The sequence below is a fragment of the Psammomys obesus genome, unplaced genomic scaffold (genome assembly GCF_907164565.1).
Source record: "Psammomys obesus unplaced genomic scaffold, mPsaObe1.curated_primary_1811, whole genome shotgun sequence".
In the NCBI taxonomy this organism is placed as follows: Eukaryota; Metazoa; Chordata; class Mammalia; order Rodentia; family Muridae; genus Psammomys; species Psammomys obesus.
In genome coordinates, this window is record NW_026596073.1 from 21,005,990 (window position 1) to 21,024,654 (window position 18,665).

The window sequence follows — 18,665 nt, forward strand, 5'->3', positions numbered from 1 at the left end:
TTAAAAAGAGAGAGAGAGAGAGATGAAAGAAAGAGCAGTGAGCCCTGGGGTGAAGTTTGCTTTGCATTGGCTTGCTTTTCTGTGTGCTTCCTTCCCATGCTCCTGGAAAAGAGGAACATGGTAAAGGACCTGTCTGGTGTCTAATGGCATAGAGGTGAGCTGCAGGAGAGCAGTCCAATCTACCCATGAACCTCTGACTTCTTGCTTAAAGATGGGCCTTTGAAAGGTTTCCATGTTGTAAGGAAATTAGGCTTCCATGGAATCCAGAAGACTTATGTCCAGAAGAAAATGACCATCCTCTGGAAAGGGAAGGGCTACATTATTTTTCTTTTTCTTTTTTTTTTATTTCTTTTCATTATTTTTCAATACAGTGATAGACACTGAGATGAAAAGATGAATGAATATATTAAGACACCGAGTGTTGTAGATGAAACAGAAACTCTCCTCTAAGCATAAATCCCAGCTTCTACTATAACTGGAGCAGATTACCAGATGATTTGGTACAGCTCTTCATTCATACCTGAGAAATGGGGCAATAATCTGCTTTATATACTTTACGCCGTCACGGAGACTTTAAATGCAATTAGCATGTGAATGTGTCTCAGAATTTGTAAGACTTCGTTAGTAATGGGATCTTTAATATCTTCCATCTTTTAGAAATTGCCCTATAAATTTCTAATTTTATTTGATATAATATGGATTCTTATGGCTTCTTGCTTCTTAATCTAGAATTTATTCTGCAATTTAATCTTTAATTTTTAAAATTTTTTATTATTTTCTACAATTATATGATCTCAACCACTCATTCAAAGTAATCAAAAGAATATAGCTTATTAAAAGATCTTTCATAAATCGAAGGTGTTTATGTGTGTGTGTGTGTGTGTGTGTGTGTGTGTGCAAATGTGTTCAGGTATGTGGATTCATATATGCCTGTGGTGGACAGAGCTCAAGCCCAGGTTTTTTGTTTTGTTTTGTTTTGTTGTATTTTTATTTTTATTAATTACAGTTTATTCACTTTGTATCCCCCCCTCTCTAGCTCCCTCCCCCCTCCCCTTCCAATTCCACCCTGCCTCCCCCTTCTCCACCCATGCCCCTCCCAAGTCCACTGATTGGGGAGGTCTTCCTTCTGACCCTAGCCTGTCAGGTCTCATCAAGAGTGGCTGCATTGTCTTCCTCTGTGGCTTGGTAAGGCTGCCCCCCCCCCCCAGGGGGAGGTGATCAAAGAGCAGGTCAATCAGTTCATGTCAGAGACAGTCCCTGTTCCTGTCACTATGGAACCCATTTGGACACTGAACAGCCATGACAAGCCCAGGTTTTATGTCTCAGAAACGGCACACCTCTCCTGAAATGAGTTTCTTACTGGCCTGGAACTCACCACATAAGTGAGGGTGGCTGGCCTCTCCTGTCTCTGCCTCCCTAATACTGGAATTACAAATGGACACCACCATGCCTGGCTTTTATGTGGATTCTGGGACTTAAACTCAGGTTCTCCCTCTTCGAAAGCATGCGCTTTACTGACCGGGCAATCCTCCAGCTTTGAGAGAGCACATCTTGGTATTCACAACCGGGCTTCCCACGTCTCCTTCTTCACTGGCATTCTTCTACGTTGGCTCCACTCTCAGACAGACCTTTGTTCCCTATGAAAAAGAAGGGCCTCTTAACCCTGGGCTTCTGAGAGACTGCAACATCAATACCCTGCTGACAGCTATCGCATGGGCAGAACGTTTACCCAGATGTACTCTGTGGGTGCCTGCTTGTAGTCCAGTACTTAGGAGGCTAAGAAGAATGGTCATCACATGTTCAAAGTCAGCCTAGAGCTATACAAACCAAGGCCTCATTTCGAAAGAAATATAAAAGCAGAACATGCCAAAATCCCAGGCTTAGGGGAATTAATAAAAATTAGTATGAACATAAAAGACAAGCTGTAAATGAACTAAGCAGATAATCCACACAAAGGCCCAATCTTGCAAAAAACTAAAGAAAGCAGATGGTAGAGTTTTGAAAAATAATAAGCTCACTCTTTCTTAACTAGCTCTCATAAGAGACATGAAAATAAAAACTATAATTTTTTTTCTGAGAAATCACAAACGCATGCAACAAAGTCATGCATAAGAAAAAAACTGAAATAAAAGAATTAACCATTGAAAGACATTAGCAAAATGACAACCACCAAAAAGAAACCCAAGAGGGAGAAATAAAGCCAAAAAAGAGTGAGTTGGAAAGAGGAAAATTAGCAGATTTATCTGAGTCTGTTGTTCTTAAAGAAAACAAAATAATCCAATTTCTGGCAATTCTGTCTAAAAAAAATCAGCAGATCCAACAGAATGGCACTACAAGTCCTAAGAATGAGCAAGGGAGGTCACCTTGGAGCACGGGTTTTAAGATGTGCTCAGAATGCAGTGTTCTCTGCCATAATGACAGTTTTTATGGTGCTCTAGATAAAACTAACGATTTTGTAGGAAAATAAAAATTAACAAAATGGGTACAAAACACTCAAAACCGTGGAAGAATAATAATCAAATGCTGGGGAGAAGGCGAAAGCAACTGAGCTCAGAGGGTTTTTTTTTTTTTAATCTGTTTATTTCACAGTGTTTCCAAGTAGTGAAGAAGATGGGGAGCTTTCCCATCTGCCTCCTAAAGCATAAGCCGGAGACCAAAATGTAATTACTATAACTCCTCACAATAAATTCCTGCAGTGGTTTGTATGAGACTGCCCCTATTGGCTCAGATATTTGAACACTTGGGCCCTAATTGCTTGGAATTGTTTGAGAAGGATTAGGAGGTATGATAACCTTGAAGGAGGTGTGTCACTGGGGCCAGGATTTGAGGTTTCAAAGACTCACTTTATTCCTGGTCTGCTCTTTGCTCTTTGTACTTGTGGCTTGAGGTGTGGGCTCTCTGCTGTTTCTGTGGCTATCTATGCCTTTGCTCTGCGGTATGGGCTCCAGACCTCTGAAACTGTGAGCCCAATTAGACACTTTCTTTCATAAGTTGCTTTGGTCGCGGTGTCTTATCACAGCCATAGAAAAAGAGCCAAGAAAATTGAAAACTCAGAAAAAAATCTAGTTACACATTTTTCAAATGAAAATCAGTCAATAAAAATCAGAACAGTTTAATTTAACAATTAGCAGAGCTCATAAGCAACCAGTATCCCTATATGCATGAACAAGAAACCTAGCAGGTTAAGCTAGTAACCAAATTTAGATGAGAAATCATTTTTGCCTTTCTTGTGAGCAAAGAGTAGATGGACTAAATATCACTAACACCTGGTATGAGTGACCTAGAGCATTCAGGGAGTTTGCACCATTTTTTTGGTAAGGATGTGTAGTTTTTCTGAGGATTCTCTTGTATATATTCTGGAGTGGGGATGTTGTTGTTTTTAATTGAATTGTAAATACCTTACTCAGCTGTTCCAATAAAAAAAAAAAAAACAGAACCTAACAGCTTGGAAACAATCAAACATGGGCAAAGGACATATGGACAAGGCTTAGGTGTGTGTCCATTATGATCCCGAGATACAGTTGCTACTAAGGAAAGTTCTCATGGTAAAGAATGAAGCTGGAATATTGTGAAAATTCCAGCCATTAAAAATAACAATGTCTATATGAGTGAGTATATACCGTGTGTATCTTTCTGCTTCTGGGATAGCTCACTCAGGATGATCTTTTCCAGATCCCATCATTTACCTGCAAATTTCATGATTTCCTTGTTTTTTATTGCTGAGTGATAGTCCATTGTGTAGATGTACCACAATTTCTGTATCCATTCCTCGACAGAGGGGCATCTGGGCTGTTTCCAGCTTCTGGCTATTACAAATAAGGCTGCTACAAACATGGTTGAGCAAATATCTTCATTGTGTACTTGAGACTCTTTTGGGTATATGCCTAGGATGGTATAGCTGGATCTTGAGGAAGCACTATTCCTAGTTGTCTGAGAAAGCTCCAGATTGCTTTCCAGAGTGGTTGTACAAGTTTACATTCCCACCAGTAGTGGAGGAGGGTTCTCCTTTCTCCACAACCTCTCCAGCATGTGTTGTCTCTTGAGTTTTTGATCTTAGCCATTCTGATGGGTGTGAAATCTTAGGGTCATTTTGATTTTCATTTCCCTGATGGCTAATGAGATTGAGCGTTTCTTTAAGTGTTTCTCTGCCATTCGATATTCCTCTATTGAGAATTCTCTGTTTAGCTCTGTATTCCATTTTTTAATTGGATTACTTGATTTTTTGCTGTTTAACTTCTTTAGTTCTTTATATATACTGGATATTAGTCCTCTGTCAGATATAGGGTTGGTGAAGATCCTTTCCCAATCTGTAGGTTGTTGTTTTGTTCTGACGACAGTGTCCTTTGCTTTAAAGAAGCTTTTCAGTTTCATGAGGTCCTATTTATTGATTGTTTCTCTTAGAGCCTGTACTGTTGGTATTCTGTTCAGGAAGTGGATAAAATCTGTACACCTAAAGAAACTAATCAAAAGGGAGGACTCTTGCTAAAATGCTCAATTCCTATCCAGAAAGTCAAAGAGGATAGACATCAAAAGAAGGAGAAAAGAGGGAACAAGTCAAGAGCCTGACACAGAGGGCCTCTGAAAGGCTCTGCCCTGCAGACTATCAATGCAGATGCTGAGACTTCTGGGCAACCTTTGGGCAAAGTGCAGGGAATCTTAGGAAAGAAGTGGGAAACAGTAAGATCTGGAGAGGACAGGAACTCTACAAGGAGAGCAACAGAACCAAAAATCTCTGAGCACAGGGGTCTTTCCTGAGACTGCTATTCCAACCAAGGACTAGGCATGGAGATAACCTAAAACCCCTGCACAGATGTAGCCCATGGCAGTTCAGTATCCAAGTGGATACTGTAATAGGAATAGGGACTGTCTCTGACATGAACTGATTGACCTGCTCTTTGATCACCTCCCCCTGAGGGGGGAGCAGCCTTACCAGGCCACAGAAGAAGACACTGCAGCCACTCCTGATGAGACCTAATTGACTAGGATCAGAAGGAAGGAAAAGAAGTCCTCCCCTATCAGTGGACTTGGGGAGGGACATGCATGCAGAGGGTGGAGGAGGGGAGGGATTGGGACGGGAGGAGGGAGGGAACCACAGGGGGGATACAAAGTGAATAAAGTGTAATTAGTAAAGAATTTTAAAAATAACAATGTATATGAATACATGCTAATGTGCAAATGCTGATGTCTCTTGCAGAGAGGCACACAGAAAACCTAGAGGCATCATAATCTAGCTAATGATACAACTACCACTTTTGTTCACGGATGACCGGAGATGTGCAAATCTCCACAGCACAGACTCACATTGTATTGCCATCTATACTAGTCTCAAACAGTTGCCACTTTAGTAAGGAAGTTAATTTTTTCATTATTTACAATTTCTGAATCATCTAAATCTCCAACAGTTTAACACTATTCCTTTCCGTATCTCAATAAAGCGATAGTTTTATCTTTTAGTTATGGTTTTATCTAATCTGTTGTGGACGGATTCTTTTATTAAGTGGAATAAGATTAACTCCTAAAAGTGAAGCAAAAACAGATGTAGATACAAAATTCATCGTTTTTATCATCAAGGCCAGCTGATGGAGTAACACTTTTTTGCTGGTTGTCTAGAAGTATTTTCCAAATGCTTACCCTCATTCTGCATGCCCATCTCATTACAGACATGTGATTCACAGGGTAGCGCTGTGTCACAATTAAAGATACAAACTGAAATGAATCTGTAGGAAGATAATCTTTCATATAACACCCGGAGGCTAGAGCAGGTTATAGACACGCTCCATAATTCAGTTTTCCCATCTGAAAATGAGCTGTCAATCCAGGCACTGGGAGAGGATGTGTCGGCCCCATACACCTTCACTCCTGAAGCCATGTTCTCAGCATTTCTTCAGATAGTGTCTATATTGGCTTTTTTTTTTCTATTGCTGTGATAGAACACCAGGACCAAGGTGAGTCATAGAAAGAAGAAATTAATTTTGGCTTTTGTTTCCAGAGGACTAGGATGCACACTGCAGGGACAGCAAGTGGCAGACATGGTGGCTGGAGCTGGCAGCCAAGGTAACACTTCATGACCACAAGCAGGAAGCAGAGAGAGCTCAGGGGAAATAGTTCTTGAAACCTCAAATCCAGCAATGCCACTTCATCCAGCAAGGCCACAAACAGCCACCGTCCCTCTCCAAACAGCCAACAACAGGTACCAAGTGTTCACATGCCTGAGATTTATGGAGGATACCTCATTTAAACAATCGCACCATCATTGTTTAATTCAATACCATTCTGATAGATGTACAAGGATAGCTCACTCTCATCATAATTTGTGTTTCTCTGATGTCAGGAATGTTTTTACGTGCTCCTGTGGTGTGTACACATTCTTTTAAAGTAACTGTGTCCATCCAACACCTTCAAATTGAATATCCGTGTGAGTGTGTGTGTGTGAATGCTTGTGTGTGTAACTCTCTCTGTGTGTCTGTATGTGTTTGTGTGTGTGTATCTGTGTGTGTGTGTCTGTATGTCTCTGTGTGTTTGTGTGCCTGTCTTTGTGTGTATGTGCGTGTGTGTAGCCTTGGTTTCCCTGGAACTCTCTTTATAAGCCACGCTAGCCTTAAACTCACCGAGATACATCTACCTTAATTTCCTCAGTGCTGAGATTAAAGATGTGTACCGCCATACCTACCTATTTTAGAGCCTTCTATTTTGAATTTGATTCCATTATGGTCTGAATGGTCTGAGCACATTCTCAGAACAGCTTCTTTTTCTTTTTTTTTTTTTTTCAATTTTTTCGTTTGTTTCATGACTCAAAGGATTGTTTGTATAGGCAACTTTGCTGTGGGAACTTCTGAAAAATGTGTGTTCTGTTGTGTGACTTGGGGTCTGTGTTTACATGCCAAGTATGTTTTGTAGATGTTGGTTATGTTTTTTAGTACTCACTTAGTACTTTCCTGCCTTTAAAGATCTAGCATTGCTGTCATTTAAGAAAGGAATACTGAAATAGTATATAATTACGAGTCTGCCTTAATTAACATATCATAATTTTACAGTTAAAAAGTGAAACAAAAAAATATAAAAACCAAAAAATATAAAAATTTATATAAAAATTTTAATAAAATATTCTTTAGGATGATACAAAAACATAAGCATAAAACAGTCAAAAATTAATGTCAATCATAAGCAATGGTAGTATTTTTTATTGTTTTTTATAATTTATAAGAGAAACATGTAAGAGTTAAAGATCACTATGATTTGTATTTCTAGATATTGATAACTGAAATTGAATGCTTGAGTGTCTGTTATTGTTCTTAATACTGAGACCAAACACCCAATAAGAAGAATGGAGGAATTTGTTTTGCCTCACAATTAGAAAGGGCACCACTGTCTGCCGTGCTGGGGTGGGCATGGCAGAGTTGGTGGGAGTGGGCATGAGTGCTTGAGATGCCTCATGGGAAATCAGGAAACAGAGTTCAGAACAGATGGAGCCAGGCTATAACCCTTAAGTCCAACCCTAGCACCCAAATTCTTCCAGCTGAAACCAACCCCCAAAAGTTCTCCCAAATGGTATGTCTGCTGGGATGAAAGTGTTCAAACACAGGAGTCCGAAGGACATTTCACACTCAAGTCAGAACAGTTTCTCAGGACTTACTGTCCTCACACAAAGTTTCAGAGATTTCTAAAAATTGTGTTCCAGGAATCAAATATGTGACCACCCATTGCTTAATAGTTTAAGAAGGCTAAGGTATTGGCCATATAAATCCTGCTAATGATAGGCATACTTTAGGGAAAATGTGTGCTAATAATTTTGTTATTGTTGGGCTTTAAAAAAAAATCTAATGACAAATCTTGAAAATTTTTGTCCCTGATATGTAAAACCGGGTGGGATGTTTATTACTTAGAGGAAATATGGACAACTTTAGAAAAAAGACCTTCGAACTCCAAAGCATCATCAGCTTACTGTTTCTAGGAAATGAAATAAATATTCTTGTAAAGTATATCTCCTCTTACTGAAATCTGAGTGTGAGTCTAATTTGCCCTCTGAATTTTAACAACTTCCATCTCATTAAAACAACTACATAAATAAAAGTTTTGGCTGCTGTCATTTTTCTTAAATACTGTGATTATTTGTGTTTTCTTAATCTGAGAATGATCTGGGGTCTCTTTCTGAACTAAAAATTTAATACAATTATTTTTTCTTAATTCAAACTATTTTTGCTGGAATTAGAATTCAGTGACTTAACACATTTTTCATCATCATCATCATCATCATCATCATCACCATCATTATAATTTATTCACTTTGTATTCTGGCTGTAGCTCCCTCCCTCATTTCCTCCCAAACCATCTTCCCTCTCTCTTCCACCCCCATGCCCCTCTCCTAGTCCACTGTTAGGGAAGGTTTTTCTCCCCTACTATCTGACCCTAGCCTATCAGGTCTCATCAGGACTGTCTGGATCCTCTTTCTCTGTGGTCTAATAAGGCCACCTCACCAAGGGGAGGGGATCAAAGAGTAGGCAACAGAGTCCATGCCAGAGACTGCCTCTGTCCACTTACTAGGTAATCCCCATGGAGACTGAACTGCCTACGAGGCTATATCTGAGCAGAGGGTCTAGGTCCTCTCCATGCATGGTCCTTGGTTGATTCATCAATCTCATTATGTCCCCCTGGGCCCAGATTTTTTGGCTCTGTTGGTCTCCTTGTAGAGCTCCTGTCCTCTCCTGGTCTTTGTATCTCCCCCTTCTTCCATAAGATTCCCGGCTCTCTGCCTATAGTTTTGCTATGAGTCTTAGCATCTGCTTCGATACCCTCCTGGGTAGAGTCTTTCAGAGTTCTTCTGTGGAGGGCTCCTGTCCTGTTCTCTGTCTTTTATTGCTATAATTCCTTGTCTTTTTACTGTAGATGTTTAAAGGAAATATGTTCCTGCAAACACATCACAGGGGCTCCCCTTCAGACAGCACACAGAGGTCTCTAACCTTCCAGAAGCATAACCACTTAAGCAGTCCCTAGAAATGCCTGCATGGAAATGTTAAAAGTTCCATAAAAATGCCCACAGTGCTTTTAAGATCCCAATGATGGCCTTTGCTCTATACTGGCAGTAATAATGCTTTCAGCTTTAACACATACTTCACCTTATTCCAAAGCTGATTTCAAAAACCTACTGCTTTGAAAATAGCAGTTAAGCAATCCTTAATAAAATCAATAATGTTCTCAGTCCTACAATGCTTGATTGATAATGCAAGATATCACAAATGCATACAAAACCTATCCAAAAGCTGTATGTTTTCTCGTTTTAATCTGAGCTGACAAATTGTCTTGTCTTTCACTGCTGTCTTGGAGTTTGGTTTCATGAGGTGTTCTCACTTGAGTGTTAAGAATGATCATTTTTATTGCTTTTCTGTCCTTTAGTGTCATGAAAGTGGAGACTGTTGCAGACATTGGAAGGTGAGGTATTTATTCTTCACTCTCCCAGTACTCTTAGACAGTCTTTAATACAAGGGAATCTGAAGGTCAGCTGCCTCTTGTCATGAGAGATCTAAATGCCCTAATGGACTACTCACTATGGCCTCTTCTCTGTGGAACCCACACATCTGTTCTTCATGATGTGCCTGACAGTGAAGGCCTGTCTACACAGAGGGGGTGAAGAACACACACAATGTGTATCTAGTTTTTGTTGTTGTTGTTGTTTAAGATTTTAAAATGTGTAAGAGATAAAAATGTTTACCATTTCATGCTAGAAGATCGTGAATAAAACTAGATGAATTATAGTAACTTTTCCATTGCATTTATATTATGCCACTCAATTGATTTTTTTTTTTTTGGTGGGGGATGGAAATTTTGTTTAGTTATTTATGGGTCCTGTAGGATCAGATTAGTAGAAGAGAGGAGAGTTATGTCAAATGACATGTCCAAAAGGTCATGTTTTCTGAAGCTCTTTTTTAAACTTTGTTTGCAAACCCATTTCAGAAGTCAGACTAACAGGAACAAATAATCTGTGTTAAATTTTTGTCTCTTTCATTGCCAGTCTTGTCAAGTTATCTCCAGAAATCATTAAAACTTAGCAATGGCTGCATTTCTTTGTCTTCAAAGTAATCGAAATGGTTTTTAAATGTTTTCTGTGATCACTTACAAAGACAGAAATAAAAGCTGACACTTTTATGAAAGGTAATTTCTAGGTAAAACTCCTATATTTGGGCCCATATATGTAGTCGTTACTAAGAAAGAAATAATTTCTGTATTTAAATGCCTATTTAAAAAAATCAAAAGATTGTAGGATCCAAGATGGCAGTGTCGAGATGACACTGTGTCTGCTGAGCAGGACAGCAGTACTGCATAGCAACCAAGAGGCCAAACTGGGCCCTAAAACACCAGTGACTGTGTTTCCCAGCTGACAGAAACCCCCCCCCCCGTGTGGAAAGCAATTGAATCCATTCTTAGGTCAGCTAAAACCCAGAAGAGTTCCTGGTCCTGACAGGCACTGAGCCTGTCACCAGCCCAGAGCCACAAGCTTATATGCTCTGATCACCATCCCAGACTGAACTCTGGGCCCCACAACACCAGAGACTGGGTTTTCCGGTTGAGTGAAAACCCCACAGTGAAGGAAGCAAGCGGGTCCAACCGACCTCAAGTCACCCAGACAATCCCTGGAAAAGGTCCAGGGTCCTGGCGTGCACTCGCCAGCTCAGATCCACATGTCCCAGACTAAACTGTGGTGAGGAAACCCTATGGTGAAGGAAACATCAGCCGTACACCCCCACAACCACCACTATGAAAAGTTCCCAGGTTCCTGCAGGCATCCAGTCACCAGCGCTGAGCCACTTGCCTATGCCTGCAAGCTCTGCTCACCATCTCAGACTGAGATATGGGCCCCAAAAGACCACAGACTTCATCTCCCTGTCTTGAGGAAACCCCATGGTGGGAGAAGCATCAGGTATGACTTCAGGACACCCAGCTAATCCCTGAAAAAGTCTTGGGTTACCACAGGCTCAGGGCTCTAGCCTCTAGCTCACCTGCTCCTGATTACCACTTGGGTACTGGGGCACAGAGATCCAGTCTCAGACCTACAGAAGCTGGGATCCATGGGATCAGCCCCAGATGCTGCTCCAAGACACAACCTGTCTCCCTAGCTAAACTGACCCAACCGCAGGGCGCCCTGGTTTTTCAAGAGGGCTGCACCCAGCAAACACAGTGTAGGAGCAGCAGGAGCAGCTCACTAACTTCAAGAAACCCAGTGGCAGGAAAACTGTCTCCAGGACTTCTCCTGGTGAGAGAAGAGCCCCCCTCCCCCATGACTACAAATGACCACAGTTACCACACAGATCCATGCACCTATGTCAATTCCCTGAGAAGCACCAAACATTCAGTGACCATACGCAAAAAGCTGAGGAGGCCTCCTTCAGGAACAACTATCTTCCTGCCAAGGGGATTCTCCCCACCCCAGGATTCCAGGAGGCACCAAAAACTAATAGACAACACCTGAGACAGCCAGATGGGTAGAGGCCAATATAAAAGCACAATCAACAATAGCCAAAGCAGTATGGCATCTACAGAACCCAGTTATCCAGAAGCAAGCAGCCCTGGACATCCTAACATAAGTAAAATCCAAGAAGATGACTTTACAGCTATGCTTATGAAGAGGATAATGGAGGAAACAAATAAAATGCATAAAGAAAGAGAAGAAGATAAAGTCAAACAGATTATGGCCATCCATAAGGAAATATAGGAAGATGCAGCCAAAAACATTGTGACCTTCAGAGAGCAAATAATTAAATCATTGAAAGAAATAAAAGAAACAAAGAAATGTTCAAACAGGTGAAGGAATTGAAGAAAAAGCAGGAAAATACAGTCAGGCAGGTGGAAGAAATCAGCAAAATGGTTCAAGATCTGAAGATAGAATTAGAAAAATTAAAGAAAACACAAAAGGAGGAAATCATGGAGAGGAAGAACTTAGGGAAGAAAACAGGAACTATAGAGGTAAGCACAACCAACAGACTACAAGAGATGGAAGAAAGAATCTCAAGTGTGGAAGATAAAATGAAAGAAATCCATGTATATGTCAAAAAAAATGTTAAATCTAAAAATTCTTGACACAAACCATCCAAGAAATGCAAGACACCATGAAAAGATGAAACCTAAGAATAATAAGAATATAGGAAAAAGAAGATTCCCATCTCCAAGGCCCAGAAATTATTTTCAACAAAATCATAGAAGAAAATTTTTCCAATTTAAAGGAGAGGACTATAATCATACAAGAGGTCTACAGAAACCCTAATAAATGAAACCAGAAAAGAAAATCCTCCTGCCACATAATAACCAAAACCGAAAGTATACAGAACAAAAAAAAAAAAAAAAAAAAAAAAAAAAAAATTAAAAGCTGCAAACTGAAGGAGGAAAAAAACCACATGATGATCTCCTTAGATGCAGAAAAAGCATTTGAAATACCCATTCATGTTTAAAGTCCTGGGGAGATCAGCGATACAAAGCACATACCTAAACATAGTAAAGATGATATACATCAAGCCTATAGCCAACATCAAACTAAATGGAGATAAACTTAAATCAATATTACTGATATCAGGGACAAGGCAAGGCTGCCCACTCTCTCCATACCTCTTCAACATAGTTCTTGAAGTTCTTGCTAGAACAATAAGACAATTAAAAGAAATCAAGGGGATACAAATTGGAAAGGAAAAAGTCAAAGTATCACTCTTTGCAGATGACATGATAGTATATATGAGTGACCCCAAAACTTTTACCAGGGAACTCCTACAGCTGATAAACACCTTCAGCAAAATGGCAGGATACAAAATTAACTCAAAAAATCAGTAGCCCTCCTGTATTCAAAGACAAAAGGGCTGAGAAAGAAATTAGGGAAACAACACCCTTCAAAATAGCCACAAATGACATAAAGTACCTTGGTGTAATCCTAACCAAGCAAGTCAAAGTCTTGTATGGAAAAAATTTAAAGTCTCTGAAGAAAGAAATAAAAGAAGATATCAGAAGATGGAAAGATCTCTCATGCTCATGGCTTGGCAGGACAGACATAGTAAAAATAGCCATCTTACCAAAAGCAATCTACAGATTCAATGCAATTCCCATCAAATAAATTTCCAACACAATTCTTTACAGATCTTGAGAGAAAAAATTCTCAACTTCATATGAAATAACAAGAAACCCAGAATAGCTAAAGCGATCCTCTACAATAGAAGATCTTCTGGAGGTCTCTCCATTCCTGATCTCACTCTGTACTATAGAAAAACAGTAATAAAAACTGCATAGTACTGGAATAGAAGAAAAATGGTGGATAAACAAAATCAAATAGAAGACCCAGAAATAAACCCACACACCTATAGACACCTGATTTTTCACTAAGATGCCAAAACCATACAATGGAAAAAGATAGCATCTTCAACAAATAATACTGGTCTAACTGGATGTCTACTGCAAATAGATTTATCACCCTGCCCTAAACTAAAGTCCAAGTAAATAAAAGATCTCAACATAAAACCATACACACTAAACCTTTTAGAAGAAAAAGAGGGGAAGTGCCTTGAACTCATTGCCACAGGAGACAACTTTCTGAACAGAACACCAACAGCACAGGCTCTAAGATCAACAATCAATAGATGGGACCTCATGAAACTGAAAAGCTTCTGTAAAACAAAGGACACTGTTATCAGAACAAAACGATAGCTTACACCAACCCTATATCTTACAGAGGGCTAATATCCAGAATATATAAAGAACTTAAGAAGATAAACAACAACAAATCAAGTAACACAAATGAAAAAATGGGGTACAGAGCTAAATAGACAATTCTCAATAGAGGACATCGAATGGCAGAGAAACACTTAAGAAATTATCAACATCCTTAGTCATCAGGGAAATGAAAATCAAAACGACCCTGATATTTCATCTTACACCCATCAGAATAGCTAAGATAAAAAACTCAAGTGACATCACATGCTGAAGAGGATGTGGAGAAAAGGGAACCCTCCTCCATTGCTGGTGGGAATGTAAACTTTAACAACCACTTTAGAAATCTATTTGATGCTTTCTCAGACAATTGGGAATAGTGCTATCTCAAGATCCAGCTCTTCCACTCCTCAGCTTAGATCCAAAATACGCTCAAGTATACAACAAGGACATTTGCTCAACTATGTTAGAAGCAGCTCTATTCGTAATAGCCAGAATCAGGAAATAACTCAGATGTCCCTCAACTGAAGAATGGATACAGAAATCGTGGTACATTTACACAATGGATTACTACTCAGCAATTAAAAGCAAGGAAATCATGAAATTTGCAGGTAAATGGTGGGAACTTGAAAAGATCATCCTGAGTGAGGTAACCTAGAAGCAGAAACACACACATGGCATATATTCACTTGTAAGTGGATATAAGACATATAATTTTAGATAAACATATTAAAATCTGTACACCTAAAGAAGCCAAGGAAGGAGGAGGACCCTATGTAAGAAATTGTTCAATCCTCATTCAGAAAGTCAAATGGGATGGACATCGGAAAAGAGAGAACACAGGAAACAGGATAGGAGCTTACCATAGACAGCATATTATTAAATCAGATGCTGAGACTCAGAGCCAAATTTTGGGCAGAGAGGAGAGAATCTTATGAAAGAAGGGGGAGATAGAAAGACCTGGAGAGGACAGGAGCTCCACAAGGAGAGCAACAGAACCTAAAAATCTGGGCCCAGGGGTCTTTTGTGAGACTGATACTCCAACCAAGAACCATGCATGAAGATAAGCTAGAAGCCCTTCACAGATGAAGCCCATGCCAGCTTATTGTCCAAGTGGGTATCCTAGTAAGGGGAACAGGGGCTGTCTCTGACATGAACTCGTTGATTGGTTCTTTGATCATCTTCCCCTAAGGGGTATGGGTGTGGGAGCAGTCTTACCAGTCCACAGAGGAAGACAATGCAGCCCTGATGGGCTAGGGTCAGATGGAAGGGGAAGAGAGCCCTTCCCCCATCATGGGGAGGGTCACAGGAGGAGAAGAGAGAGGGAGAGTGGGATTGGTAGGGGAGCAAGGGATGGGGCTACAGCTAGAATACAAAGTGAATAAATTTTGATAAATAAAAAAGTTTTGAATGCTGGAGAAAGAGTAAAAAAAAATTAAGAGGACAAGAACAAGAATTAGAAAAAAAATCACATAGAGTTACAATCACTCAAACTTCATGACAAAGGCCTAATTAATTCATATCTAAATACGAATGCAGTAATGTTCGCCTGGCATATAGGAATAGGCCCTCTGTCAGTAAACCTTTGCTTACTGAATAAATATTTATCTTCGACCCATCAAACTGGCAAAGAGTTTTAAAAACAATATAAATCTATGAAAGAAGATACCTTATCAGTTAACCAGCAATTTTAATGAGGAATGTAAAACATCTGCAGTTTACATTTTTTTCAAATAGCATATTTTGGGTTTGTTTGTTTTAGCTTTTTTATAATTTCACACATGAGTGAAAATATCACTCTACAGCATTTTCACCTTTCTCACGCCTCATTCCAACTCCTCTCATGTTCTCCTGCTCTCTTTCGAATTAATGATCTTTAAAAATTTTATTATATGTATATAAACTTATACATGTACATTGTACATATACATAAAGCTATATATGTATATATAGCCCTGAGTACATTTAGTGTTGCTCATATGTATATATTTTAGAGCTGATCATATGGGAATGGATAACCTATCATGGGACTCCCCCCTACAGAAGACTGAATCTCTCTCTCTTGGCAGCTGTTAACTGCTTGCAGTTCTTCATCTAGGATGAGCCTTCTCACATTCCCCCTATCTGCGTTGGCATATCAACTGGTGCTGTCTTTATGCTGGTCTTGTTGAGGTGAATATATTGCTGATATTTCATAAGTGTAGCTTCCCTATCTTATATAGGCGACACTTTCTCCTAGCAGATGCCCCGGTCCTCTGGTTCTTACAATGTTTCTGCTCCATCTCTTACAATATTCCCTGAGCAGTACACAGTACGTTCTCTTAGAGATGTATCGCCTGGGGTTGTGCATACTCAGCTGGCCCCTGTTTTTGACCAGTTGTATATTTCTTAAGGAAGGCTCTGCTGAAAAAAGGGAGAGAGAGAGCATCTTTAAAGAGGATAGGAGCTTGGCATGTCTGTATTTAGAACTTACACTAGTTCAGGAAAGTGTCTGTGGCAGGTTCTCTACTAGTTGACTAGGTTTAGACTTCCAAGCATCAATTTTTCCCTTTTGAGTAAGAACTGAACCCAGTAAAGCAGCTTTTATTACATCAAAGTCGAAAGTCTGCATCCCAGGGTTTATCTTCATGGGCTGGCCGTTTCCGTGCTTCCCAAACTTCCCGGATGCATAGGACAATAAACTGCTTTGTTCCATTGGTAGCTTCCATAGCATGTTCCAATGCCATGAAAGCTGATGTTCAGGGAGGGCACTTCAAGGTCATCCCAGCTTGATTCTTTCAAGTCCTATGTCTGAAGTATATGGAATCTTCAACATTGCCTATCTTCAAGGTCAGGGAGGCGACCAAGGGCAACAGTACTGGCCTACATTGTTTCTGATGTCTTTTGGGCTCTCCTGACCTATGACTGGAAGAGAGACTTCCCAGGCCTGGCACTAGGATTTCTGTTAGCTTGTGGCTATTGTGGGAAAACTTTATCACCTATATGGCATAACAAACTATACATACATATATATGCATAAACTTACATACATACATTTAATATATGTATTTTAAGTCATCATAAAATATTTCCTAATGGCTTTATCAAACCCCCTTAGTGTTATTGATCCCTCCTCTCCCCCCAGTCCCTCTGCATCACCCCCTCCTTCTCTAGTATGAGTCCCTCACCCCATTTTCCCCATATCCCTCTAAAAGCTCCTAGCCTGACCATGCACCTTTTTACTTCTTATCTAAAGGTTCATTCAAAGCTGGAATCTACAAATAAGAGAGAATACTCGGTGTTTGTATTTTTGGATAAAACTGAAAAAAAAAATACTTTAGAACAAAAGATAGCTTTTATAAAATTGTGCACCTTTGTGCATTTTTAAAAATAAATTAGCAATACTGTTAGTGTAAATAACAAACCAGACTCAAGACTGTATAAGACCATATGTCTTGTTACCTCCGGTAAGAACATTTCCTCCTGCAGAAGTACAAATAAAGATACAAATGAGCCATGAAGCAGGTAGCCTGAATAAAGCCAATGGTTTCCCTTCCCCATCAGCCTCTATGACAAGAACAGTAGAAAACTCTAAGAGGGAGGAAAGTGCAGACCCACTTGCCATGCTACTGACACTTATTAATGTCTGTAGCTCTCCCCAAATATTAATTATTTTCTTCCTCTGCAGTTTGTCTATGTTGCCCAGAAACCACTAGCTTCCTGGAATTTTTATTAAGAATTCCATATTCTTGCCATGTTTCTCAGATACTGTGGCTTCTGCCAATAAATCCTAATAAATTTTTCACTTCTTTTCTTTGAGTAACATCCTAGAGAATCTGATTCAGGCTCAAATTAATCACCAATCACGTTAATGGCTCCTAGGAGTTTACTTCCGATACCCCTTATTATATTAAATCAAACTTGATAGTGAGCTAGATCATTGCTCCGTTGGGTTTCATAAGAGCACTGGTATTTAATATGATTTATGCCAAGTTTTCTCCTAATACCTTTGCTTATTGTGTGCCTTCATTTTAAAACAGACATTTCTTTGCAAATGGCACTCTTCAGTATCTATCACACTTTTAAAATATTTCATAGAAAACCTTTTTCTTTTAAAAAAAAAGTCACATTTTATTGTAGTCACACAATAATGAACAGGAACCATTTAACTTATAATCAAAATATTAAGATTTTACATAGTTCTGAAGAATTACATGTGCATGTGTACATCTTGCTTATTAAAAAGATAGCATGTGTGGCGGCAGTACCAAGGGTCTTAAAGTGTTGTTCTTTTTAAGCTTTGCAGCAAAGGGGCAGCTCTCGGGAAGCCCTTTGAAGCACATGCAGAAGATATAGCAAGCGTGGCAAGTTTCATTGAGACAAAGCTCGTCACATGCTACCTACGTATGAGGAAGCCGGACCTTGCCCTGAACCACGCACACAGGTAAAATGAAATACCAAAGGTCCACAGGTAAGAACCGTGTGTGCACATCTAGGTTTACCTGGTGACCTTCCATTGTGTTTCAATTTAAAGATAAAACTTACAAATTACACACTGCCTGATTTGTGATTCTGAGCAAATCAGGAAGCCCTCAAAGAGGAATCTCAACTATTAGAGGAAGAAAAAGACCCAGAAGTGACTATTCACAATGCAAGGGCAATTGAACTGCATCAGGAGAAGAAGAAAACTGAGAATAAGATGAGGAGGAGAGGTGCTGGTGAGGGAAAGAGGAGCTTGTAAAATCACAGAAGAGATGGGGGACAGGAATTTGGACTGTGGATGTGTAGTGCCAGCATGGTTGATTCAAAGGATGCCAACACTCTTCAGACAGCTTTTCAAAGACAGGAAATATTGCTATCTCTGTTCTTAAAGATTTGTGTTTCATGTTTGTACCCTGGAGGATTCTGTCTGGTTCTGGAACCATGTGGATTCCTAGAATCTCCATGGTTACCGAGCCTACCTTGCAGGCTAGAAAAATGTGCCTGCTCCGTGGTCTCTTCCCCAAAGG

The 18,665-nt window shown here is 39.7% G+C and overlaps 1 protein-coding gene across 1 annotated transcript in view; it reads left to right on the forward strand.

Moving 5' to 3' along the window:
- Spata16 (spermatogenesis associated 16) overlaps nt 1–18,665 on the forward strand; it is a 293,192-nt gene that overhangs the window by 44,641 nt on the left and 229,886 nt on the right. The window contains exon 2 of the mRNA XM_055626224.1: nt 17,955–18,100. Coding sequence (XP_055482199.1) covers nt 17,955–18,100 — 146 coding nt within the window. The remainder of the gene's footprint in view (nt 1–17,954; nt 18,101–18,665) is intronic.